General features: G+C 39.7%; 1 protein-coding gene across 3 annotated transcripts in view; it reads left to right on the top strand.

The window, feature by feature from the left end:
• Positions 1-27,402, top strand: part of dapk1 (death-associated protein kinase 1) — a 72,754-nt gene that overhangs the window by 17,806 nt on the left and 27,546 nt on the right. For all 3 annotated transcript variants that reach the window (XM_044112087.1, XM_044112089.1, XM_044112088.1), the window contains exons 3-7: positions 15,450-15,671; positions 22,753-22,891; positions 23,953-24,082; positions 25,086-25,134; positions 25,289-25,315. In XM_044112087.1, the coding sequence (XP_043968022.1) occupies positions 15,450-15,671; positions 22,753-22,891; positions 23,953-24,082; positions 25,086-25,134; positions 25,289-25,315 (567 nt within the window). The remainder of the gene's footprint in view (positions 1-15,449; positions 15,672-22,752; positions 22,892-23,952; positions 24,083-25,085; positions 25,135-25,288; positions 25,316-27,402) is intronic.

Below are 27,402 nucleotides of genomic sequence, written 5' to 3'. Positions count from 1 at the left end.
TATTATCACTTTATGTTCAAAGTAAATGAAACATTTATGGAATAAAATGTACTGCAGTTCAGGAGTTTTGATCCTGTGAAGTCAAAACTAAAAGTATTAGAACTTAGTCAGCATAAATCAGGACGTTTTATGTTTCAGTTTTTACCAGGAGAGTTTACTTTGTTTTTTTTAGTGCAAAGTTTTAAATTTTTAATTTATTATATTTATTTTTTCTGACGGCTGAAGATTAGCTCTAGCGCCATAATGATTATGAATATCTCGTGTAACTGTTTACATAATCTTTAATGAACAAACTTCTCCACGTGTGATTTTTACTTAATGTCTTATTTAATGGAAACACAGCAATCACAACATTTTTTTTTTTTTTACATTAGCAGGATATGGATGAAGATTTGCACACATTTGAAATGGTAACAGTGGAACTGATTTTAAATAAAACTCTGATTAAGACAAGAATTTATCTTTTTTCCCAGAAAACAAGATAAAATTATTAACGCATTAAAAAAAACTGCACAACTAAAGTCAATAAACTAGCCAGTTACCGTCCTGCGTTGTCTGAAACATTTTTTTTAGATAAGTGACACATTCATCCATCGCACTTCCTTCCTTTTTTTGTTATGAAATGGTTTTTATTGGGGCCTGCCCATAGCAATGCATAAGGAGAGCAGTGGCTGACTTGCTAAGTCAGCCACTGCCTCCATGCATTGCATGGCAGGCACCTATTGTTCTACACCCAATAGAATGTCTCTTTATTATTGGGGCCTGCCCATAGCAATGCATAAGGAGAGCAGTGACTGACTTGCGAAGCAAGTCAGTCACTGCCTCCATGCATTGCATGGCAGGCACCTATTGTTCTACACCCAATAGAATGTCTCTTTATTATTATTCTTAACTTCTTCTTCCGTCAACCGGAATGCGGCTCGTACCGCTGCGAGCCCACCCACAAAAGTGGTATCAAAACGTGCGGCTCGATCCCGGGAGGTGTGCTATTATTTTTGGTGGGATTTGGAGTTACCATGGCGACTTAAAAACAAAAAAACGACCCCAAAATCACTAACGAGCTCACCAGGTGCAAGTCTCGTCGTCAAGGGGACGAGGCAACCAGTAAATCCTGAAAATACCCTATTTTTGAGGATTTTCTGTGTCGTCATAACTTCATGTAGAAACGCCATTCAAACTTCATTTTGTAGATACGTCCGTGATCTCTTTTAAAGTGAAGACAGCACGTCAATATGAATTATGGTTTGTGCACAACTTCTTTCTAAGCAACCCAAAGTTTTTGATTTTTGGAAAAATCAGAGTGTGAAGGCCGCTCCGCTAGAGTGAGAGTCAGAGCGACATTTTGACCCCAAATCATTTTTTAACTCGCCCTCACGCTCACAAATATTGCATGATTGGTATGAAACTTGGTCATGACATTGATACGCGTGCCTGCTCCGGTCAAATGTTTTCAAAAATTATCTAGCGCTTACAGTTTTCTCTCCAGGTGCTTCAGAGCAAAGTCATGCGCCAGGGTAGCAGACAGATCTCACTGATTCACTTCCATGTATTTCTGAAAAATTTCAGACCTTGGCACACACTTTTTTTATCTCATTGCTGTTAATACTGTGAGTGAGGTAGAGATATGAATGGCGGGACTATGTGAGACGACAAATAGCCCTCTCATATGCTTCAAACGGTTTTCCAATATGTATTACGGTTCCCGAACGGGAAACAGTTTTTTGCAATGCTTTTTTTAGTCAAACTGGCTGGCTCAAACAGAGAATTGTCTCCCCCTGGATGTCTCACTCACAGCTGGCAGAGAGGATTATTTACCATGGCAACGGAACCCAGAGCAGGGAGAGCTGCTGAGGACTACAAATACGCATCACTGTAGTTCTAACTACTAGTTCAGTTAAAACAGAGGAGGACTGAGCTGGCCTTTAGAACAACTTGCTGCTATGGGCTGTAAATAACTCATTTAACCCTGTCACTGTTACACATGGGATGAGTTTGGCCCTTTGAAATTAAGCTTACTGAAAATTTCAAAATAAAAGCCCTTGAAAATTTTTACATCAGGTAATTGCTTTTTTGAGCGTTATATGACTGATTTAATCCAATGACTGTTACACATGGGATGACTTTGACCATTTCAAATGAAGCTTAACAAAAATTTCAAAATAAAAGCCTTGGCAATTTTTACATCATGTAATTGCTCTTTTTGGCTTTATGTGACTGGTTTATCCAAAGCACTCTTACACATTGGATTAGTGTGGGCATTTAATATGAAGCTTACTGCAAATTTCAAAATAAAAGGCTCAAAATGCCCCTCTGGACAGTGCACCGCCGGTGCAATGATATCATTCTGCATTATCTGTTTATCCGAGGTTAGGGAACTGCCTTGCGCAGCAAGGCAGTTCATTAGCATTAGCCTTTTAGTTTAAATAAGCCATTTTCTATTTTTCAGACTTATTAGCCATGTTTAGTATACTTTATGGAGTAAGTAAATGACAGTAAACATTCTAATGATACCCCACATGCTACTGAAAGTATTTATGCTTACATTAGCATATTTGCTCATTTTAGCTAATACACTTACTTTATCATACTGAATGTTGCATGTCCAGCTTACTTAACATTCTTGTGATTCTATTGATTACATTGCAGCTTTCTTTAGCATTGATGCAAATTCTTAGCATCAGAACGCTGGGTCCAAACCGACGGGCACACTTTGGCAGGCCCCAGTTAAATTTCTTCAGGAATTTTCTAGTTCTTAACTTATTCTTCCGTCACCGTGAATGCGGCTCTTTGCCGCTCTTGAGCCCACCCACAAATGTGGTATCAAAACGTGCGGCTCGATCCCGTGAGGTGTGCTATTACTTTTGGTGGGATTTGGAGTTACCATGGCGACGTAAAAAGCAAAAAACGACCCCAAAATCACTAACGAGCTCACCAGGTGCATCTCTCGTCGTCAAGGGGATGAGGCAACCAGTAAATCCTGAAAATACCCTATTTTTGAGGATTTTCTGTGTCGTCATAACTTTATGTAGAAACGCCATTCAAACTTCATTTTGTAGATACGTCCGTGATCTCTTTTAAAGTGAAGACAGCACGTCAATATGTATTATGGTTTGTCCACAACTTCTTTCTAAGCGACCCAAAGTTTTTGATTTTTGGAAAAATCAGAGTGTGAAGGTCAGCTCCGCTAGAGTGAGAGTCAGAGTGACATTTTGACCCCAAATCATTTTTAACTCGCCCTCACGCTCACAAATATTGCATGATTGGTATCAAACTTGGTCATGACATTGATACGCGTGCCTGCTCCGGTCAAATGTTTTCAAAAATTATCTAGCGCTTACAGTTTTCTCTCCAGGTGCTTCAGAGCAAAGTCATGCGCCAGGGTAGCAGACAGATCTCACTGATTCACTTCCATGTATTTCTGATAAATTACAGACCTTGGCACACACTTTTTTTATCTCATCGCTGTTAATACTGTGAGTGAGGTAGAGATATGAATGGCGGGACTATGTGAGACGACAAATAGCCCTCTCATATGCTTCAAACGGTTTTCGAATATGTATTACGGTTCCCGAACGGGAAACAGTTTTTTGCAATGCTTTTTTTAGTCAAACTGGCTGGCTCAAACAGAGAATTGTCTCCCCCTGGATGTCTCACTCACAGCTGGCAGAGAGGATTATTTACCATGGCAACGGAACCCAGAGCAGGGAGAGCTGCTAAGGACTACAAATACGCATCACTGTAGTTCTAACTAGTAGTTCAGTTAAAACAGAGGAGGACTGAGCTGGCCTTTAGAACAACTTGCTGCTATGGGCTGTATATAACTAATTTAACCCTGTCACTGTTACACATGGGATGAGTTTGGCCCTTTGAAATGAAGCTTACTGAAAATTTCAAAATAAAAGCCCTTGAAAATTTTTACATCAGGTAATTGCTTTTTTGAGCGTTATATGACTGATTTAATCCAATGACTGTTACACATGGGATGACTTTGACCCTTTCAAATGAAGCTTAACAAAAATTTCAAAATAAAAGCCTTGGGAATTTTTACATCATGTAATTGCTCTTTTTGGCTTTATGTGATTGGTTTATCCAAAGCACTCTTACACATTGGATTAGTGTGGGCATTTAATATGAAGCTTACTGAAAATTTCAAAATAAAAGCCCTTGAAAATTTTTACATCAGGTCATTGCTTTTTTGAGCGTTATATGACTGATTTAATCCAATGACTGTTACACATGGGATGACTTTGACCCTTTCAAATGAAGCTAAATAAAAATTTCAAAATAAAAGCTTTGGCAATTTTTACATCATGTAATTGCTCTTTTTGGCTTTATGTGACTGGTTTATCCAAAGCACTCTTACACATTGGATTAGTGTGGGCATTTAATATGAAGCTTACTGCAAATTTCAAAATAAAAGCCTCAAAATGCCCCTCTGATAGTGCACGCCAGAGGCGGTGCAGTGATATCATTCTGCATTATCTGTTTATCCGAGGTTAGGGAACTGCGCGCAGCAAGGCAGTTCATTACATTAGCCTTTAGCTTAAATAAGCTATTTTCTATTTTTCAGACTTATTAGCCATGTTTAGTATACTTAATGGAGTAAGTAAATGACAGTAAACATTCTAATGATACCCCACATGGTACTGAAAGTATTTATGCTTACATTAGCATATTTGTTCATTTTAGCTAATACACTTGCTTTATCATACTGAATGTTGCATGTCCAGCTTACTTAACATTCTTGTGATTCTCCACATGCTATTGATTACATTGCAGCTTTCTTTAGCATCGATGCTAATTCTTAGCATCAGAACGCTGGGTCCAAACCGACGGGCACACTTTGGCAGGCCCCAGTTAAATTTCTTCAGGAATTTTCTAGTTCTAACTTGCTGTTGCTCTGTGATCATTTTGTGCAGGTTTTTTTTGGTTTAAAATTTTGGTAAAAGTTCTGATATATGGACATTTTCCTCTTCAGTGCTGCTTTTTCTCAGAAAACTGGACTTTCTGAAGAAACTGTTCACGTTGTGACATTTTTCTCCTGCTGCAACAGAGGAGATAAAGTTTGGGAATAATCAATCAAATCTAGTCTAAACAACGACTGCAAGCAGTCTGCATGTTCTTATTGATGGTTGTTAATCAGAGCACAATCTGAAGGTTCCCATCGGTTAAAGTGACGGGAATATTTACCAACTGTAAAATCTTGCAGCTGTTTTTCATTCTGGATTAGTTTTTTTCCCATAAATGTTTTATTTTGACTAAAATAATGTACAGTAAATGGAGCAGGCTGATCTTCCTTTGCACCTTTGTGTTGCGTTGGACTGTGTAGCGCTCGTCTCGTTATCGTCAGACGGTTTCCCTGCTGACTTCATCGATTGTTGTTTACAAGCCTTTCTGCTGCTCGTTATGTCTCCGCTTTTTGTTCTGCTGCTGCCTCGTCTTGACAAGGTCGAAGGTCAGAGCCGAAGGTCATCCAGGCGAAGCTGCAGCGCTCTGACGGCTCACTCATCCAACCAACTCATCCAACCAACTCATCCAACCCACTCATCCAACTCACTCATCCAACCAACTCATCCAACCAACTCATCCAACCAACTCATCCAACTCACTCATCCAACTCACTCATCCAACCCACTCATCCAACCCACTCATCCAACCCACTCATCCAACCCACTCATCCAACCAACTCATCCAACCCACTCATCCAACCAACTCATCCAACCAACTCATCCAACCCACTCATCCAACTCACTCATCCAACCCACTCATCCAACCCACTCATCCAACCAACTCATCCAACCCACTCATCCAACCCACTCATCCAACCAACTCATCCAACCAACTCATCCAACCAACTCATCCAACCAACTCATCCAACTCACTCATCCAACTCACTCATCCAACCCACTCATCCAACCCACTCATCCAACCCACTCATCCAACCCACTCATCCAACCAACTCATCCAACCCACTCATCCAACCAACTCATCCAACCAACTCATCCAACCCACTCATCCAACTCACTCATCCAACCCACTCATCCAACCCACTCATCCAACCCACTCATCCAACTCACTCATCCAACCCACTCATCCAACTCACTCATCCAACCCACTCATCCAACCCACTCATCCAACGCACTCATCCAACCCACTCATCCAACCCACTCATCCAACCCACTCATCCAACCCACTCATCCAACCCACTCATCCAACGCACTCATCCAACCCACTCATCCAACCCACTCATCCAACCCACTCATCCAACCCACTCATCCAACTCACTCATCCAACCCACTCATCCAACCCACTCATCCAACCCACTCATCCAACGCACTCGTCCAACTCACTCGTCCAACCCACTCGTCCAACTCACTCGTCCAACCCACTCGTCCAACTCACTCGTCCAACCCACTCGTCCAACCCACTCGTCCAACCCACTCGTCCAACCCACTCGTCCAACCCACTCGTCCAACCAACTCGTCCAACCCACTCATCCAACCCACTCATCCAACCCACTCATCCAACCCACTCATCCAACCCACTCATCCAACCCACTCATCCAACCAACTCATCCAACTCACTCATCCAACCCACTCATCCAACTAACGGCTACTCTCTGCTAGCAAAGCTATGCTAGCAGAGAGGAAGTTTCTGCCAAAAATAATCTTAGTTTGAGATTATTCTCAGAAATTTTATAGAAAAAATGTTGGAGTTTACTGAGCTTCAAAAGTGTAAAAATTGCTAGAAAAAAAATTTCAGACATTTTTGAAAAAAAAACCTGGGAATTTATAAGTTTGAAAACTCAAAGTTTCTAGAAGAAAACTGAAATTTTGAAATTAAACTTGGAAAGTAAAAAAAGTGAACATTTCTGAGTTTCAAATGTTGGAAAATTTTGGACTGTTATTCTAGAAAACTTTATATTTTTTTTTCAAGAAATTTACTCCTGTTTTTATTTTTTCTTTCCATTGTGGCTCTGATACGCTGTCGTAGTTTAGCTAGTAAATAAGTAGTTTATTTCTCTGCAGCTGGAATAATCCCCAGTTATTTCCACTGTAAGAACGAAGCCGTCTGCAGAGCTCGGGCTTTGAAGAGGTAACTCAATAAACGCAACATGAAATTTCCTTAGTCCTGGCGAGCTGACGCCGTCTGCCTGTAACCTGATGGAGCAGAGTGTTAGTTTGAGCTGCAGATCGTTTTCAGCCGACTTTCTGTGGAGTCACATTATGAACACAGTAAAGCTGTAATACCAGCTCTGAAAACATGACTGTCTCTAACGGGAAGCATAAATACTGAGCAGAGTTATTATCATTAACTAAACCTAACAAAACAACAGAAACTGACACAGATTTTCATTAAGTGAATTTTAATTAGTGTGTTTGCTAGTTTGTTTTAGTTATTAGATAAATATAGTTAGTTGGTTTTTCATGCTTTGGTAAATTTTTAGATACAGGATTAAAAATTCAACATTGATTAGGTAAATTAACACTCAACAGAAAATAACATTTTCCAAAAATGTCTTCAATGGTTGAATGTGTTTCTCAAAACTATTGCCGTCGCCATTTTGAGGACTAGCGTAGCCGCCAGGAGGAGTATGGAGCGCCGTAATTTACCGATAGCTGACGTGAACTGTTTTACAAAAAAAATCTATTTCACTCAGTTCAAAAGGCTAATAAATAAATTCATAAACACAAAAATAAAGAATATAATAACTGTAAATTCAGTATGTTTTAGTTAGTTTTATAAATGCATGACATAGTTCCAGTTAGTTAGTTTTATTTACCATTTTTATTTATTCTAGTTAAGGAGAATATTGTCTTGATTTCAGTATTTATTTTGTTAGTTTTAGTTAATTGTAACCTTGGTAAATGCACTCTTAAAACTAAAACTAACTGAATTAAAGTTGCAACGAAGTAAAACTAGCCTAAAATAAAAACCTAAAACTTTTGTAATTCTGCTCCAGACGTTTGGTAGTAAATGTTTCCACAGAGACTCTCCAAAGCTGCGTTCCTGTCCTCCCTCTTCCAGCTGCTTCGCAGAAACAAGCAGGCCAGCAGTGAGAAGCTTCAACAAAGGCGGCCGAGCAATTTGATCCTTCAGAGTATCTGAGGCTGAAAAACAGCCTGCCTGCTTCTGCTGGTCGTGATTCCCAGGAAGGGGTTTGCTCTTCGTTGTTTCCTCCGCTCTGCTTGTTCAGCAGCCGCTGTGCAAGTCGGTGTCTCCCAGGAGGATGACAGGGATTTCCTTCACAGCCTCGGCTGAATAAAGAAGCAGGCGAACGACACATTATCTCATATGGAAGGCATGGAAGGAAACATGCTTATTGTGCTTCTTCATTGCAGCTTTTGGTTTTGTTTTCCATCCGTTCCTTCAGAGAGAGGGAGAGAATTTGAACTGTGGCCATTTCTGTTATTTTTATGTGTGCAGCTGCTGAAGGGTGGGTTTGATTCCTCCTTCCTTTATGTGCTGAAAGGAGAGAAAAAACATCACAGGCTGTTCGGGAAATCTTTTATTCACTATTACATATTTAATTTTAGAGGGGAAGTATCATTTATCATCATCACGTTATAATCATTTATTACATTGTGTTATAATGTTTTCCCTCATCTGAAACAGACCTGGTTAGATAGATTGCTTCAATTCTTTCATGCATGTTTGTTAATGGCAACCATTCAGTTGTGGGAAACACCTGAGTCTACCTAGCTCCGCCTTTGAGTCACAGCTCGTCCCCGTTCAGCTCCTTCAGACTAGCCAGCAGCAATTAGCAAACACCCGGTGAAACTGCTGAGGGGCTACTTCTCAGAGAAACGCTGGTAAGAATGTTGCTAAAGGGTTAGTAGAGGAGCCATATTGGGATGACTTCCTGAAGGCGGAGCTTCTTAAAGAGACAGAGGCCCAATTTCAAGGCGTTAAACTAATTAATTAATTCCTGTTTGATTTTTATAAGTTTTACCCTTCTGCTTTAAACCAGTATTTAACTGAGCTACTTTGCTTTATTTGGAATCGTGTCTAGTTACATCGCACAAGCCAGTCGATCCAGATTTTTGTGGATCCGCAATCATAGAAACTCATTCAAAATCAACAAACCTCAGGATTAGCTAAAGTGAACTCTGGTGTAGTTCAAATTCATATGTGAACACAAATCTGACCAGAAACTGCTCCAAAAGCAGGAAGTGGACGAGCGCAGGGCATTCTGGGGAAATATAACCGAACACGTTAGCCTAGCACTAGCGGCAGAAATGGCTTGTGATAATTAGACAAAGACAAAAGAGAAATCCTACAAACTCAAAAACCTGGAGCTACGCTATTTTGTTTCTGTTTCATGAAGAAGGAAGTTGTGCTCAGTGTCTTCTTTAGAGGCCCTTTCCTGTTAGGTTTTTGGCTTATTTGTGATTCTTGGTGTTGCGCCCCCTGAGGCGAGGAGGGGAACAGGTTGCTCAAAGGGTTTGGTTGGTTTGATTCAAACTAAAAACAACCACAGCAGCTGCAGATGGAATAAATGTTGCAGTTTTGGTCCCTAAAAATCTATCAAACTGACTGGGTGGGAAAACCCCTGAATGTCCCTGAACAGCTTTGTGCTGCAGCCAGTCCTGTTTTTTAAATTTTGTCAGACAGATCTGTTTCAAAACTTGTAAACCCAGTGGTGGGTGTGAATCATCCCCAACATGTTGCCCAACAGGAGGGAAGACGCGGTCAGCAGGAGGTTTCCTCCCATCATGAAGCAAAGCCTTTGGGACTCCTGACATCTAATCCAGGTGCCGAGTCGGAGAAGAGTTTAATAAATTCATGAACCTTACGTAACTCTGAGTAACATTCAGGCGATGGAGGCCAGAGACACGGTTTGTGTTTTAAGTGCTTTTGTCGAGGTGCTGGTTGGTTGAATTGGCTTAATTAAGGTCTAAGAGCACTTTTGAAATGTCACAGAGTGCTGCTAAATGTCAGCTCTGATTCCTTTTATTTTTCTCTGAGACCTTTTTTTGTTCCTACCAGATCCTCCGATTTCAGAAACTTGTTGGCTTTGTGTCAAATGTTGCACACAACAGGCTGCACCGTGGGCTGTAAGGAAACCATAAACACATGCATGTTTTCTCTCGGGGTATTTCCTCCTGCAGTCCAGAAATACACAACAGGCTATGACAGCACTGCTAGACGACAGTTTAAAGAAAAATCAGCTGATTCTGCTGCGACTTCACTGAATTTCATCGTTAAAATCATGACATTAGTTGGACTGTGTACCACAAGCCTGGCGGGCCACCAGGCTTTCTACCCCCCGCCAGGCTGAGCGTTGTTTATTTATTTATTTTATTTTAATACATATAAACCAGTAACTGATATAAGAAGGACTTTTTGGTTAAACTTGGTTTGTGGTTGATGAATTGAAGCAGTAAATGAAAATGCTTGGAGATATTACTAATCAGAATGAGAAGATTGAGACAAACATTTGAACTTTTGAACTTTTGACCCCAGGAATATTTAGTAAAGCATACCAATATGCTGACTCATCATTGTCCATTTCAGGTAATATTTCTTTTGATTTATTTACTTTTAAATGTGACCAGCATTACGTTGGTTGTTTAAGATCCACTGGTTGATAACTTCATCAGGATTTAACTGAAGTTCCATAAATTAATTATTTTGATCATATTTCATTGTGTTTGCCTGGTTTAAGACTAAATGAACACTTAATAACTCGGTCAAACACTAACTCTCCAGGCTCAGCAGGTTTTATGGAGACATCCTGTTTTAATAACAGACATAAACGTTCTTGGCCTTTAACACCAGTTAAGAAAAAGGTTGGAAATTTTTGTTTTTGTGATATTACTGCAGCTGTAATTAACTACGTTTTGGTTGCTTATTTTTGGTGTTTTGTGCTGATTTTTATGATTGTCTATTTTTTGCCAGGTTGTTTTTATTTTTCTGTTTTATCATTTATCCGTCTGTTATTGTTGTGAAGCACTTCAGTCAGCTGAGGTTGGTGTTAATGTGCCAAATAAATAAACGAACCTGAGTTTATAGACTCTTCTTCATCCATTAGAAACTTTCCACAACTTCCCAGTCAACGCATTTCTTCTGCGTGAGTGTGGGAAGCTTTGTTTGCTTGCGTTGCATTTCCTGTTTGACATCGTTCCCGGTGGCCGACCCTGGAGTCTAAGCCTGCTGCTGAGCACAGATCCCACCATTCAGTTGTCTTTTTGTCCACCTGCTAGGTGTTGAGAGTGATTTGCCAAAGATAAATCATTCTTGGTGCTGCAGCCAAGCAGCAGTTTTAACCACAGATTTTGTCGTAATTGTAGCTTTGCTCCAGGATTTCTTCCTATTGCAGCTCTTTATAGCGTTTGGAGTCAGAGGATGAGTTCAGTAGGTCTCAGTAATTTGATATGAGAGTAGTAGAGCTGCATTTGTAAGTAAACGTATTAAATTACAAAGAAGCCGTGTGAACAAAAGGCTTGTACGCTGTTGTCTCTGAAAGGAGCAGATCAGGACGTCTGTCCATGTCTGCAGCGAGGCCTGAGTGACAGTCTGCAGCAACAATGGGCCCAGGCCAGACTGAATGGGGGTGGACGTGTTATTAGCATGAGAAAGCCTTCATCCTCAGCTCCCTCTTCCTCCTCACATCATCTGCTTCCTTCCAAGTCACTTCCTTAAAGCGGCGTCGTTCTTTCCAGCTTCATGGTAGATTTTCATCAGGGAGGTTCGGTGTGAAGTACTTCCAGTGCTGCGTTAAAGCTTCTTAAAAACAAACAACAAAACAAAACAAAGCTGTTTGTACAAAATTTAAAACTGGAAAAAATATTGAACTGATTTATTGATTTTTAATTTTAAATTTTAGTAGTTTTGACATTTTTTTTTTTTCAGTTTCACATCTTCTGAGTTTCAAAACTTTTTTTCAGTTTCATCTTTTTTATAAGTTAAAATTTTTATTTTTGAGTTTCAGATTTTTTGTATTTTGAACAAACTTTATGGCTACAATGTAGCCCCATACTTTCCATCATTGTTTTTTTTCATGTGCATGTGAATAAGTTCTTTCGTCAGGAACCATTTTCTCTATGATTGGATGGAAACAGTCAGGATTTGGATAACCGCTGCAGACGAAACCTTCCCTTCCTAGTGAAATACGTTGCTGTCTTGATTCTGTTTTCCATCAAAGATCCTCTGCAGTTGACAGTTTCACAGCCAGAGGATAATAGCAGCTCATCAGACACTCACTCACTCTGCTGAGGGAGACACATGTATCGCCAAATTGCTTCCTAATAAACCGGGCCTCCGGTGACAGTGATTTTGTTGTGTAGAGGTTTGAGCCAGATAAACTTCTCCGTTGTGTTTTTTGCGGTTATGGAGAACCAGAGAAAAATGATCCAGAATGTGGCAGTGTCTGATTCTCTCTCCGCCTCCCTCCGTCCCTCCGTGGGTGTTTGGTACACTAAGTGCTTCATGATTGCTCGGGCTGTGAGGAGGCGCAGTCGGCGGAGGCGTCAACAGCCCTCAGCCAAGTGTCCTCGCTTCCCCAAGTGGTTTTCCTGCCAGCGCTGTGGTTGAGCGACGGCACAGTCAGCGTTATCCAGATGAGACGAGGGATTCGACGACAATGCTGACAGAATTTTCATAACAACCCCTTTGTTGTTCATATGCAGGATTATCAGTGACTGAAATGTCAGAGGGACCTTGGTTGGCTCAGCCTGCATGTAAAGAGTGTGTGATATATTGCAGAGGACTGTGTGGAGAGCAGTAATTGTTGGCTAATATAGTCCAAGAGTCAAAACTTGAATTTTCATGCTAATGTAATATTTAGCTAGCTGCATGTTGCCCAATATGTTGCTAAAGGTCACAAACTGATGGAGACGTTGTTTAATAGGCCTGTCACAATAACAAATATCGCTGGACGATAAATCGTCCCAAAAGTTATTGTGATAAACGATAATATTGTTAAGACCATTTTTAAGTGATTTAGTGGTTATAGCAGCATAATAATAATAATAAGGCAACAACATGTTCTCAACTTTAAATTCTCATGAACATTTAACACTGGGACGTTTTAAATATCCAAAATAAATAAACAAAATAACAGAAACAACTAATAAAATGAATTATGAAGTCTCTGTAAACAACATTGAACTAGTTGAGACCAAAGTTTTTGGTAGAAGGAGAGAAAAGAGAGAAATTTGAGTTTGTTGTAATTTATCATGTAATTGATTGATTTATTGCTTACTGCCCATTTGTTAATCCTGACTCAGATCCTTTTCTTCGGCTCCCTTTAACTGCAGCAAATTATCTCATGCAAAAACAACTCATGAGGAAGTGAAACGGGAAAGTCCAGAAACTGCTTCTTATTGTCTGAGATGCCATGAACTTATGAAATCCCACCGAGTAAAAGTAACATCCACTCCACAAATACACAGAAATATTTCATGCTGCATAAAAAGAGAAAGTTTGGATATTTATAACCAATAAATTTTGTCAAAGTTCAAAACGACAACACAAACTGTTGTAACTTTTTCTGTTTTCTTATTTCATTAATCGCCTCAAATTTTAGATCTGGTTCAGATTTCTGCTGTACTTTAGTCTAAAAACATTCATAACTGCCTATTCTACTGGTTCAAACACAACAAATATATGTTAATATGCATTAATGCACTCAGTGGAAACTGTGCACTGTGAGGCGTTCTGGCTACGTCCACCAGGAGGAGGGGAAACCCAGGACACGCTGGAGGGACGATGTCTCTCTGCTGGCCTGGGAACACCTGGGGATTCCTGGGAACGCCTTGGGATTCCTGGGAACGCCTCGGGATTCCTGGGAACGCCTGGGGATTCCTGGGAACGCCTGGGGATTCCTGGGAACGCCTGGGGATTCCTGGGAACGCCTGGGGATTCCTGGGAACGCCTGGGGATTCCTGGGAACGCCTGGGGATTCCTGGGAACGCCTGGGGATTCCTGGGAACGCCTCGGGATTCCTGGAGGAGCTGGAAGAGACTGGAGAGGGAAGACTGGACCTCCCTTCTGACGCTGCTGACCCCGCGACCCGACAGAGGACGGACGGACGGACGGACGCTGTCTTGGCGCTAACATCCATTAGCGTCCTTCTTTCTGCTCTTAGGGCTTCAGCCAATCAGCACAAAGGAAAATGAAAGCTGCCTCTGGATTGGTGGATTGTTCTCAAACACCTGCCACTAACCTGTCAGTTTTACTTTATCATTAAAAAATAAAAGTCCCTGAAATATGTACGAAACACCTTTATGAAATAATCAAGTAAGGGCATAAATAAAACTTGAAATAAACTAAAACTGTTGGAAAAAGTTTTATTTTATTTTATGGCTGCATGTATTTATTTGATGGCTTATTAATTGTTTGTTAGCAAAAGTATTAATTCTGAACGAAGCTGCTCTCCAGAGATGTTATTTTGGGTTTGATATGTGAGGACAGATTAAGACATGCTGTTTATTGGCTGAAATGATTAATTGTGATTAATTGATTGTTGAAATAATCTTCAATTAATTTAGTAATTCAAATAATCGTTGACTGGAGCAAACAGACAAAAAAACTCCATTTGCTGAAAAAACAACTCAAAGTAGTAATAAAGCCCAAAATGTACAGAAAATATATAAATTTTCATTTAAGATAAAAAAATGTTTTAGTTTGTAAAGCTGTTCCACTCAGATCTCCTGCAGAGGGAAAGTTTTAGCTTCAGCTGGTTAGCACACCTGAAAGGAAAGGATTTCAGGAAATAAAATGTTTTTTATGTTTATTTATAATATTGCATTAATAAGTCTAAGTGGTTAAATGACAAATCCACAGAACTTTCTAAGTTATTTTTATTTGATTTATCGATTCATCTTCAGAATAATCAATAAAATAATCATTGGCTCCATCAGTGAAGTCTGTGTAGATTATAATCTGCATGTTTATTTATCACCTCTAACTTGTTTTCTTATGCTCATTATTGCAGCTAACATATGAAATTTAACCCAAATATTTTTCACATTCAGCCTGAGAATCATTTGGTGGGTGGAAGCGGAAAAACCAGAAGTTTTCTGACGTTCATCTGAATCCATATGAATGTTTGGTTCGGCATTTAGTGCGTTCTCTGGTTCCAGGCGGCGCTGCCATGATTCATCATCCAGTTATTAATTAAATCTGTTTCTGATCAACACTTTCAGTGCCTCATTTTTCCTCCCACTCCCTTTGGCTCATAGATCTGTGGGAAGCACCCAGAAACTCTCATATTTACAACAATGGTTTTTATTGTAGAGCATCTTAATCACCCTGGATGTGTCTAATTAACTGATTAGTTTCCTTTATTATTGGAATAACTTGCATTTCCACTGTATGATTCGACCTATTCTGATTAAAAACTATCAGCGTGTTGCTTTCTCTTCTTTGTTTGGTGTTTTATTTTTATTTTTATCCTGCTAAGTGTAATAAAGAGGTTTAACATCCTCGTTTCTCGTCGACAGCGGTCAGTTCGCCGTGGTCAGACGATGTCGGCACAGGAGAACCGGCACGGAGTACGCCGCCAAATTCATCAAGAAGCGGCGCAACAAGTCGGGTCGGCGCGGCGTGGCGAAGGAAGACATCGAGCGAGAGGTGACCATCCTGAAGGAGATCCAGCACCCGAACGTCATCACCCTGCATGAAGTGTTTGAGAGCAAAGCCGAGGTCATCCTCATCCTGGAACTGTGAGTAGCTCCTCCTGATGAACACCAATAATCAGTTTCAACACATTTATCTGTAAAGATGCCAATGATGTGACATTTCCACACATGCAAAGAAAATTAAGAATCATTTTAGATTCGTAACCAACGGAAACAGAGCAGTAATTAACACAAAACTACAAAAATAATTTTTTTAGGATGTTTCACATGTTGATGTTGGAAGTATTCTTGTTTTTGCTCCATACTTTACTGCAGATGGAAAAGAGTTCACCACAGGAATTTATTAATAAAATGTTCATGATGTCATTTAAACAAGGATTTGAATTATTTGTTTATTTGCATCTTTTAATGTGCCAACTTTTTATCCGATTAATCGTAAGAATAACTGATTGATCAGTTACCACAGTGATTGATCAATAATTACAGTAATTGTTAGTTTTGTTGGTGCAGCTAGCTCTATTAGCGCTATTGCTAAAGCAACATTGACACGTTTTTCCTGACTATTTTAATTTTGACTCGTACAAATTTACTTTCTAAGACTCATCAGGTTAACGAAATCGTTTGAATAAAGTTTTGTTTTTGCTCATCATAGCAGAAACGTTTGGTCGGTTAAAGTCCAGAAAGGCTTTTGTTCTGCTCTAAGCAATGGGAGATTTTTAATTTTAATAAGAGGACATAACAACACGTGTGTCCTTTTTAATTGGCTGATGATGATCTGTCTCTGTGAAACTGCAGACTCCTCTACCTGTTTGTCGGTCCTGGAGACAGAAGGTGTATTTATCTCCAGTAAGATCAGTTTTCACTGTCTGAGTAGAAACGTCCTGTCACTTATTTACTTGGCTTAACGTGTAAAACAGCAGACTGACAGTTAAACAGGAAAACATCACATTTCATGAAGGCTTTTCCTGTATCTAAACACATAATGTCTGATCAGAAACTATAACGGCCAGTGTTGGAGGGATTTATGAGTAAAATATTGACTTTAGCTGGGATCTCTTAGAAGTGCTGTGCGGCACGAGGCTTCTCTGTTCCAAACACCAGTTAGACCAGTCCAACCAGCCCACATGCCACTTCAAAGACTGTAGGATCAGTTATGTTTGCTCCGCAGGTATTCAGCTGACACACTTCTTTGGAAAAGGTCGTTCCGACAAGCAGAGCGCAGCACACTTGAGTCGCTGAGTCACCTGCAAGCAGCAGCCGCCTGAACCAACAGTGCAGCTGTAAAACATGTGATGTGATTACTTTCTGCCCGTTCCATTGTTGAGGCAATCATCCGGTACAAGTGGGCCATTTTAAAATGTTTGTTTTTAAGTAAACCTATTTATTCCTTTTTACTTTATTTAGGATTTTTTTGTCTTTTTTCTGCATCATTTGCTCTCCGTTGTCAAAGTGCACTCTCTTTTGACGGGTGTTTAGCGGTTTATCTAAATTTTTAGATTTCACTGAACTGTTCTTGGTTCTCTGATGGCGGCGACTCAGAGGTAAATGTTCTCGACGAGTCAGTCTGATAACCGAGCGCTCTGATTTCCAAGCATTCCAGGGATGGCGTTCTGTGAGCTGTTCGCATTTCAGAGATGTTTCTCATAGCAGCATCGGTTGTTTTTGTGTTGGTATGTTTTTATGGGATGCTGGTAAAAGAATCTTGCATGTGACGAGAACTGGACTCTGAAGAACTGGAATATGAGAGCGTGCAGATTGGAGATGGAAATACGGACAGCAGTTGATTTGTTTATGTCTTTTGACATCCAACACAATAGATGTTCTCCCATATTCAGTTATCAAGACTAAACTCTCCCACCCAGCAGCTTTAACCTTCACAACTGAAGTGTTTGTGGCTCCAGAAACATTCCTCAGATATTCTGGTCCATAAGACCTTGAAAACGTCACACGTTGCTGCAGATCTGTTAGCTGAGAGCCATGATTGATTCTCCTGTTTCTCCAAAGGTTTTCTAATGGACTCAGAACTGGACTGAGTGATTATGGTTTCACAGTAGACTTTAACTGCATCATTAAAAGACATATAGTTCATAAAACCTCAGCTACTTCTAAGGTAAATTTGACCCAAATAAAACTTATTCATAGTGTTTTGTTCTTTTCACCCACCAATAACATCCAATATCTGCCACTTCATAAGTGGAACTAAATTGGATAAATATCTGATAGTTTTCAAAGCGTCTGCAGTCTGAACTGTGACGTTGCGTGTTGTTGACTTCCTATAAAACATGTCGTAATTCAGAAGAACCCAGACATAAACAATGGCTGAAAACTATACAAATGAAGTCTGTGTCACTACACACATTTCCATCAACCGCATGAATAATTGCACAAATCGGAATTACAAAAATTAATTTGCTTGAAAAAAATAATAAAAATACATTTATCAAGAAGTTTTTGCTGTAGGGTTTTTGGCTGGGTTGAAATTAATGTTTCACAAAACTACAATAAAAACACTTTTTCCACATCACGAGTCACGTGATCGACAATCAGATTATACTACTGGCAGAAACGACAAAGAAGACAACAGGAAGTGGTAGGAGGAGGATGATGGTGCAGCATGTTTTTTAATGTGTAAACAAACTTATTCATATGTCATTTTTAATAACCGAAGATTCACGCTGCACATGGTATCTCAGTCATGTGAATAGTTTTGACTAACTAGTCACATGACTTTGTTATTTCAGGCGATTTCAGAATCTGCCCATCGTTAAGAGGAGCTTTCATTTATGTCCACAGCTGATGCAGGTTTAGTTTCTAAGATGCTAAAACTCAATGAAGCTGGAGGAAAATCCTCAGGATGGATTAATATTATTAAATCAGCAGTATTGTGTTTTCCAGCCACATAGCGCCATTTTGTATCACAATGTTATTTTTAACGCCTGGGAATTAGGCCTCTGTCTCTTTAAGAAGCTCCTGCTCTTTCTAAAAACTGCACCTTCACAGTTGAAGGTGCAGTTCAACTGTGCCTCTGTTAATCTTCTTACAACATTTTTACCAGAGTTGCACTGAGAAGAACACCTGGTGGATCACCAGATCCACCAGGTGTTCGCTAATTCCTTCTGGCTAGTCTGAAGGAGCAGATAGGGGGAGGAGCTGCGTCTTCAAGGCTGTTTGTTACTGCGCAATAGCCAGCCCCGCCCTCTCCTCACAACTCCTCGGGCTGACTACTGAACCAGTTCTCTGTCTAACAGGTCCGGAGAATCTCTAAGACCTGGGTCTTACCCTGAACAAGATCTATAAGAGATAATCTATTTAAACTGGTGGCGAAAGGGATTCGTCTAGCTCTGACTACCTCCTTATCCAGAAGTTATGACCCTTCCCAGTTAAGGAACAATCAACCGAGTAGCCCTCACAGCCGCATAGTTCCAATAACCACTTCTGTTAACGGTAGTTCCCTTTCTAAAATTGTAACGTGCACTTGGTAACGGCTAGATAATTTTTAGTGACTAAGACTAAGATAATCACAGGGTCATTATTTTTCTCTCACCAAAGGAAAGTCTGAAGCCACCACATTACTAGAATCATGAATACTGATTTTACTATAAATAGAAGCACTTTAATTCAAATGACTCAATTAATTTCAATGTCCACAACCTAATCAGAATTTTTAAAATATATGAATTTATTAAGCAAGCTTTAGCAGGGAAAATGACAGGCATACAGAATTTACTTGAGACTACCATACAAAGAAAATCAATATAGTTTAGATCAATTCAACCTTTACCTAACAACCTCCCTACACTGTCATCTATCTATCAAATAAGGCTTTGGGGTGTGGCACAACTCATACCCATCGATGGTATCGGATCTTGGCAACAGGAGTCCTTGTAGTCCTTGGTCAGAGTCTTTGACTTTGAATCATAAATCCTCTTTGGAACCGAAACAAAATGAACTGTCTGCTTCATCCAGCCAAACAGCCCTTAGTCGATCCTGTGACTTGTGTTCAGTTCCCCAAGTCCGTTGAGATGTAATTTTTGAAATCGCTGGGTAGAGTGCAGAGTTTGGAAATCTAATTAGGAACCAAGGCAGTGGGTCGGTGGATCTCGCCCTTTGGTCCGGCGTGAGGAGCTCCGTTGTCCTCCTTGTGAGGCGCTTTTCTTGGTTCCAGGGCGTAGTCCTCTGCTGGTCTTCTTACCACACTTGTGTAGAGTCTCAGCGCCGGCGACGAAGAACATCGTATCACCTCGGTCTCACATTTTTATACGTTTCTGCACTTGTGGGCATGTACCCCAGATAGAGAGAGAGAGAGCAGGGGTGCTGCTGCGTTTGCCCGCCTCTACACTCAGGCCCCAACCGTTGTGGGAGATTGCACACCACTCTGGTGACATTCGTGACTTGGGTCATATTGACCCTGTTGCGAGATAACGTGCTTTTGACACCTGCGACTATTGGAAACTTTCAAGTGGCAGGCATACTTGTGACCTGGCAGTTGCACAACTAAACCCACTCTCATGTTCTGACATTTGCAGTTTGCACCCACCTCAGCCTTCCTTCTCTTTCTTTGATTCTATACTCTTATCCATATAATTAACTTTAATCAATAAAGTTTGTTTTATATAAAACATCAATTCATTACATTAGATTATTTGATTTTGGTTCATCGTTACAGAAAACATACTAAAATACAGAGATTACACATTAAGCAATCACTATTAATCAACACACAAAGCTGTAGCAGTCTCCTAGGCATTTTTATAGAAAAAGAACATCTGTAAGCACATCCTCATGACTGCGCAACCAGGCCCCAACTCTTAGCTCAGGCCTTCGCCCTGGTTACTGTTGAAGGTTGCGAAATAATGCACCTGTGACACTTGTGACCTGGGTCACTTTGACCCAGGCACGTAGGACACGACTCCTTTTCCGAGAAAAGGAGCAACTGCATCCTCCAAACTCACATCTTCGCACCGAGAGTTGCTAAAGTCGCACCCACACCCCACTTTTGCTCAACAACCTGTTTCCAAATAAGGTGTTGACCATCTCTGCTCTCCTGTTAGTTCCTCTTTCTCCCTTAACCTTTCACCTACAATCTACCTCCAACACATCAGTGATCTTTAATTTGCAGTTACACCTTTGACACCATTTCAAGTTCAGAGTAAAAATCACATTTATAACATTTCAAGTTCAGAGTAAAAATCACATTTATAACTTCTTTTACTTCTCTGATTTATCATTCTTTTATAATGTTATGATAACCATAATTTATCAGTTACTCTTATTATAATCTTAATGTGAGTTATTACAAATGTTTTCTGTAAAGAAACCAAGAATAATCCATGATTCTTATTATTTGATATTAGTTACAGTTACTTGTTTTACTTGTAAGAGTTCCCACTAATGTAAGTGTAAGTATTATTACAAGTAAACCAATATTAATATAAGTATTTTACTTTGAATCTTATCCAATTACTCACAATATTTAGATTTCTTTCTTTAAAACTCTCATGCTAAGTAATAGTCTGAACTATTTTTATAAATCTGCAGGCTGGAAACTTACTTCCTCTTTTTCCAGGAAACTGCTTTTCCTGTTTCATGACTCTCTGTCTTGACTATGATTTCTTATGATTAGATAGAAAAAAGTAGAATTAAAGCAAAGTTTGCAGGAGACAGAAACAACACACACAACCAAATTGATTTTATTGACATTTAAGTCTAATGTTGGGTCTAGATTTTACTTGAATAATTAATTTTAAAGATAACTTTATTTATTGTTACTGTTAAACTAAAATCTCCAGCATGGGGAAGTGGGATGATCTCGGATTTTCTTGACAAGGCAGAACTAAGTCCACCAAGATGTTTTGCACAGCTGAGCGGTTAATGGAAATTAAAGGATTTCTCAAACATGCATGAAAAAATCAAGGCGACACTCAGGTCTGTTTTTGATGAGAGAATAGCATTACAGCTAAAAATATTTGATTTTACATGATACTGCCCCTTTAATGTTCAACAGGATTTATCTCCCAGACATCCTAAAACTGAGCAACGATGGATATTTTTTCTCTACATATTTAAAAATGTGTTTGAGGTTTTCTAAAACTTGAAATGGGTGAATGTAGAGAGAGGATTCAGGCATCAGGCCTCATCTGTTCGGGTTTGAGGGACACGTTTGTGTTTGTTGCTGGATTAATTGGTGATTCTTTGTGATGAAACATCTTAAAAAATCTTAGGATTATTTTTATATCATCAGAATTACTATGAATTTTAAATTTGACTGCGGCTTTTGGGCGTATTTCCTGACAGCTATCTGCTCTCACTTCTGCTTCCTTCGTCACGCTGCAGGTTTGTCCTGGTGCCTTCATCACTTCCTGTTCCTCATCCTCCCATCGCTGCCGCTATCATGAACATCAGTAATTTTGTGGGTTTATTAGCTGAGCCTCCGCTGTGAAGGAGAATTGATTATCTGATTGTAGGTGTGCAGAAACTGATCGGTCAGCTATTAGTGAAGCTGTGCAGGTATTTATTAAGATTTTAAAGGATTTCATCTGGAGGTTTGAAGTTTCATTTGGATCTGCTTTTGTAATAAAATTAGGTTTTCAGGATTAAATATTAAAAGTTCATGATGATGAAAACTATTTAGATGTTAATTGGCCTTCAAATGCAGCCTGGAGAGATCTGGGTTTTAATTATTCAGATTTGGATTCAAATAAAGAATCTTTTATTTTCCACTCTGTGGTCCAAGACATCCGTCCTTCCTCCATCCGTTTGTTCATCTGCCCGTTTGTTTGTTCATCCAGCCATAAATGTTTCCTTCCTTCCTTTAAATATCTTTTATAAGTTCATAAGTTTATTATATATTAGTATTTTTCTTTAATAATCAGATGAAAACATTTGAGATTTGTTAGAAAACCAGATTTTAAATCTAAGCTAATGCTAAGTTATTTTCCAGTTGTCATTTTTAGAAGACATGTTCCAGGTCACATATTCTTTAAAAAGCCGTTTTAATCAAGGATCTTTTTAAATCTGCTGTAAAGTTCAAAGTGAGCTGAACTCGGTTCTTTCCCACTGCGGCGCCGTTAAACCGGTTCAGGTTGATTGGATCTCAGGGATTTGCAGCTTCCTCTGATCAGATCGTGTCCCCTCATCGCTCTCCTCCTTTTCTTTTTGTTTTTAGTGTTGCTGGCGGTGAGCTCTTTGACTTCCTGGCAGAGAAGGAGTCTCTGAGCGAAGAGGAGGCCACTCAGTTCCTGAAGCAGATCCTGGACGGAGTTCTCTACCTGCACTCCAAGCAGATCGCTCACTTCGACCTGAAGGTACAGCAGGCTGAGCTCCTTTAATGTTTTCAGCTTCATCTAGATAAAAAACAACTTTATTCTCAGAAATAAAATCTGAACAATCTACTGATCCTTTTGCATAAACTCGCCTCCTTTAAACGAGTCCTCACTTTTTATTTTATTTTTCTGCTTTGTTGCTAATGTTGTTAGCATCGTGACTCATTTATTGTTTTCTATCGAGTGGGAGAGAAACTGTGAAAGGTCAAAGTTCACCCCAGCTCTGTTCCCTGTGAACTCTTGTTGTGATCGATTGATTGGTAAAATGTTGGAGCTGATTATTGATCAGTTTTCCTCTTCGTCATGTTTGGAGGAAAGTTCGGTTCCCGTTAATTCGTCCTGCAGGCGGATGAAACTCTTTGATCGATCCAGAGATTTTATTGACGCCTGCAGCATCTGCAGTTTGGCAGAACCAGTAACTGGTGACGCTGGGAACTCACTGGTTGAGCCCGGACAGAGTCCAGTACTGGGCTGCTGTCCTACAGACCGACTCCGGTCCTTAAACATCCTCCTATCAGTTGAATAATGTGTCATAACTCCAAGACTGAACACGTTTAATCCTGGACCAGCTAATATTCTGGATGTCGTTATAATCTAATCTTTGTTTGCTGAGCAGAAACGAATCAATAAAGTCAAACTAAACTTCCTGTTTCTGCCCGTTAACTAACCTCACATGTTTGAATAATTACTGACAGTTTGTTGTTTTGGTTTGTATAAAATCCACCTCTGACAGGATCCCTCTCAGGTTTTGCATAACATTTCCATCCTGATGGGACTCTTTCCTGACCGGTCCCAGTTCTGACCGGTCCCAGTTCTGACCGGTCCCAGTTCTGACTGGTCCCAGTTCTAACTGGTCCCAGTTCTAACCGGTCCCAGTTCTGACCGGTCCCAGTTCTGACCGGTCCCATTTCTGACTGGTCCCAGTTCTGACCGGTCCCAGTTCTGACCGGTCCCATTTCTGACTGGTCCCAGTTCTGACCGGTCCCAGTTCTAACCGGTCCCAGTTGGGTGTTCTGCTCTAACTCGTTGTTGTTTCGCTGCAGCCGGAGAACATCATGCTGCTGAACCGCTCAGTGCCTCACCCGCGCATCAAGCTCATCGACTTCGGACTAGCGCACAAGATCGACTTTGGAAATGATTTCAAGAACATTTTTGGGACTCCAGAGTTTGTAGGTGAGTCTGATTTCTGTAAACATGTTTGTATCCGCGCGCATCACTGCACACCCAGTGTTCCTGGTTTCATCCCTGGGGTTTAACACGCTGCAGGAGCAGGTGCTAACTGCACCAAACATTTGATAATAGACGGGAGATCACCAGGAATGTCTCACATGTAAACCACAGACACACGCAGCGCCATCTGGCCTTTAAATAGGCCGCCTGCCAACGGCTCCAGCCCCTGACTGGCCTCTTCCAGCACCAGGCAACCTGTGAGTTTTTATCAGCACAGATGTGCTGAAGCCACATCTGCATGCTGGTTGTGTAAAATCAACATAAACTTAATTACTGCAGGATGGAGGGGCTGCAACACTCAAGAAGGAGTGAGGATCATTTGCATACTTGCTGCAATTTGCATCAAAATCATATCAGGATATAACAAACTTCCTTAAGTCATGATTACAGTTTACATCAGTATTCTATCAGTTTGGTTATTTTACAAATATGAATGATGACTTTATAGAATAATTGTTTTGTTTGTTGTGTCAGTTTATTAAATATGGAGGAGGAAAAACACATTCAAAGATATTATTTTATCCAAGTTTACATTCACACAGCAAGTCTTGAAAAGATTGAAACTGAGTCACATTTGGGCAAAAATAAAGTGATTTTGTTTGCATTTACCTGCCTAATGTAAAAGAAATCCTAAAATGATGAGCAGTATGTACTGGATGTTATCCTTCAAACCTAATTTCTTCCTCAGTAACTCCTTTGTGTCTGAAGAGAAGCGTAGTAAATCTGTAATTTTTCACACATCTGAGAAAGTGTGAAGAGAAAAGAAAAAGCCTCATTTTCACACCTCACAGGTTTGCTGAGTTTTCTTACACGTCCAAAGAAATTATTGATTGAAAACCAGCTGAAAATGTGCAGCAAAAGGCCTGAGTCTGGATAATGAGTGGAAAGTGAACGTGTGATTTTCAGGTTGGCCTGAATATTAAAAACCTTCTGTTTGGCTTCACAGCTCCAGAAGTAGTGAACTATGAACCTTTGGGCCTGGAGGCGGACATGTGGTGAGTAAACCAGCAGCTGGTCTGGGAATGAGCAGGATGTGATGTGATGTTTGAGCTTCAGGTGAAAATCTCATGCAAAGGCAATTTACTACTGTACACGATGCTCACATGTTCAAAATGTTTCATGCTAAAGTTATTATTTCTGTCTTTTCAGGAGCATCGGGGTTATAACCTACATCCTGTGAGTAACGTCTTGGGATCACCAGGAATATTTTTTATTGTTTTATTTGTTCGTTTATAAACGACTCCAACAAAAACTATTTTATCAATTTTATTTTTCAGAAAGAAAACACATTTTTTAATGTTTTTATTGTTTTAGTTTGAGCTTTGGATAACTGCAGCACACTTCCACTAATAGGGGAGCTAATTTGTTTTTATTTAGCACTTCAGCTAACTTTGACAACATTTAGCACAGTTAGCTCTCCCTAATGTAATGTTTCTTGAAGCCAGTAAGACATAAACATAAATGCAGTATCTAAGATTACAGACCTTGTAAATTATAATGTAAAAATTTAATTGTGCTTGAGAATTGTAGTCTTTGAATTGAAGTTGGTGCTTTAATATTAGCCCTTTGGCTTTATCTGAACTCATGTTTGTGATTAAGGTTTGGTGTTAGCGTAGTTTTAACGTTTGAGTTAGCAGTAGCCTCCACTTGATATTTGTTAGGAAAACTTTTTCACTTTAGAAGATTTCCAGACTCATCCCAGAGGGACAAAATCTCAAATCAAACCCAGAATTCACTTTTGGAGTTGGGTGCCCGGGTTTCCGTCTGAACCTGAACTTCTGTGACCCAACCGTGGTTTGACAGGCAGCGACTCAAGCCAACTAAAATTCGTAGCCACTTTATCAGAAATGTTTGCTGATGTTAAGCTTAGAGACAACCAAGCCTGACCTGTACAACCAGCAGCTTTCATGGCTGCAGGGCGGTTTTCAGCTGCAGAGAGCTGTCAGCACTGTTTAATTCAGCAGCAGAGGAAAAAGTCCTGTCCGCAGCGTCCAACAGATCACCTGCTGTGGCCGCATCATGACGCCATCTTGCTCATTTTATGGCCACATTGTAATTCAGAGTGACATATGCAAATAATGTACACACAAAAACATGTTGCCAAGTCGAAACACAAAGGCGAATGCGCCCACACATGAATTTTAAATACACTTCAGCTCTATAAAAGCAGCCTGTTGAAGCTAAATGTTATATCCGATAGCTGCTCTTCAATATCGCTGTGGGAAGTGATTTCCTCACATAACAACATACTAATAATTGCATACTCATGTACTTGCTGCTTGCATGCATGATCTGCATTCATGCTGTCAGCCCACACAACTGTCACAGCTCTGTGAGCCAGAGCAGAAAATAGATTGCTCAGTGTCTGTTCTGATAGCAGAAACACAGATTCACTGGATTTCAGAGGCTGAGTAGGTTTGAGCTAAAGCTACCAGGAATAAATTCAGTTCTTTTAGGGGATCAGGTTTTCAGTTTCTGTGGTGTTAAAACTGAGTTATGTTTTTAAATGGGACCAAAAATTATGAATTTGTAAAGATCTTGAATGTAGGGCCAAAGCGATTAATCCAATTAATCTGATTAATTGATTATTCAGTTAACTAATTTAGTAATCAATTAATCATTGAGTATATACACTCAAAAAAGGGCATTTTCTGAAAGAACAAAACATTCAGAGCAAGAATTAAGCTAAAGATCTACAAATATATATATATATATATATATATATATATATATATATATATATATATATATATATATATATATATATATATATATATATATATATATATATATATATATATGTGCATTTAAAATGAATTCTTGTTTGTCTGAAAAAATTTTCAACCCCAAATTCAAGTGACAGTTTTAGCTTCACTTTGTTCAAATTCTGTCCTGATTCAGCTAATTATTATTGGTTCATCCATAAAATAGTCAACAGATCAGCCCTGCACTGCACAGAAGGAGATGAGATTTTCACATTTTGATGCTACTATTATGTAGCTACAAATCATCAAACGTGCACTAAAAAAATGCTACGTTGCATTTTGGCAATAAAGTGTTTCCTTTATGTACAAAGGAACTGAACAGTTGTATTTTTCATTTGATCGCTAACATTGTGAAATGGGGCTGCAGGTATTAACTGATGATTATTTTAGCTCTGATTGGTTGTTTCTAGTTGCGTTGGGAAAAGGCAGAGGAGCTCGATTTTCTGTCCCATACCGTATCGTCACGACATGGTGACAGCAAAATATGTAAGAAAATGT

Source organism: Gambusia affinis, linkage group LG03, assembly GCF_019740435.1.
Source record: "Gambusia affinis linkage group LG03, SWU_Gaff_1.0, whole genome shotgun sequence".
Lineage (NCBI taxonomy): Eukaryota > Metazoa > Chordata > Actinopteri > Cyprinodontiformes > Poeciliidae > Gambusia > Gambusia affinis.
Note: the sequence above shows the minus strand (reverse complement) of the source record. Positions and strands in the feature narration are given on the sequence as shown.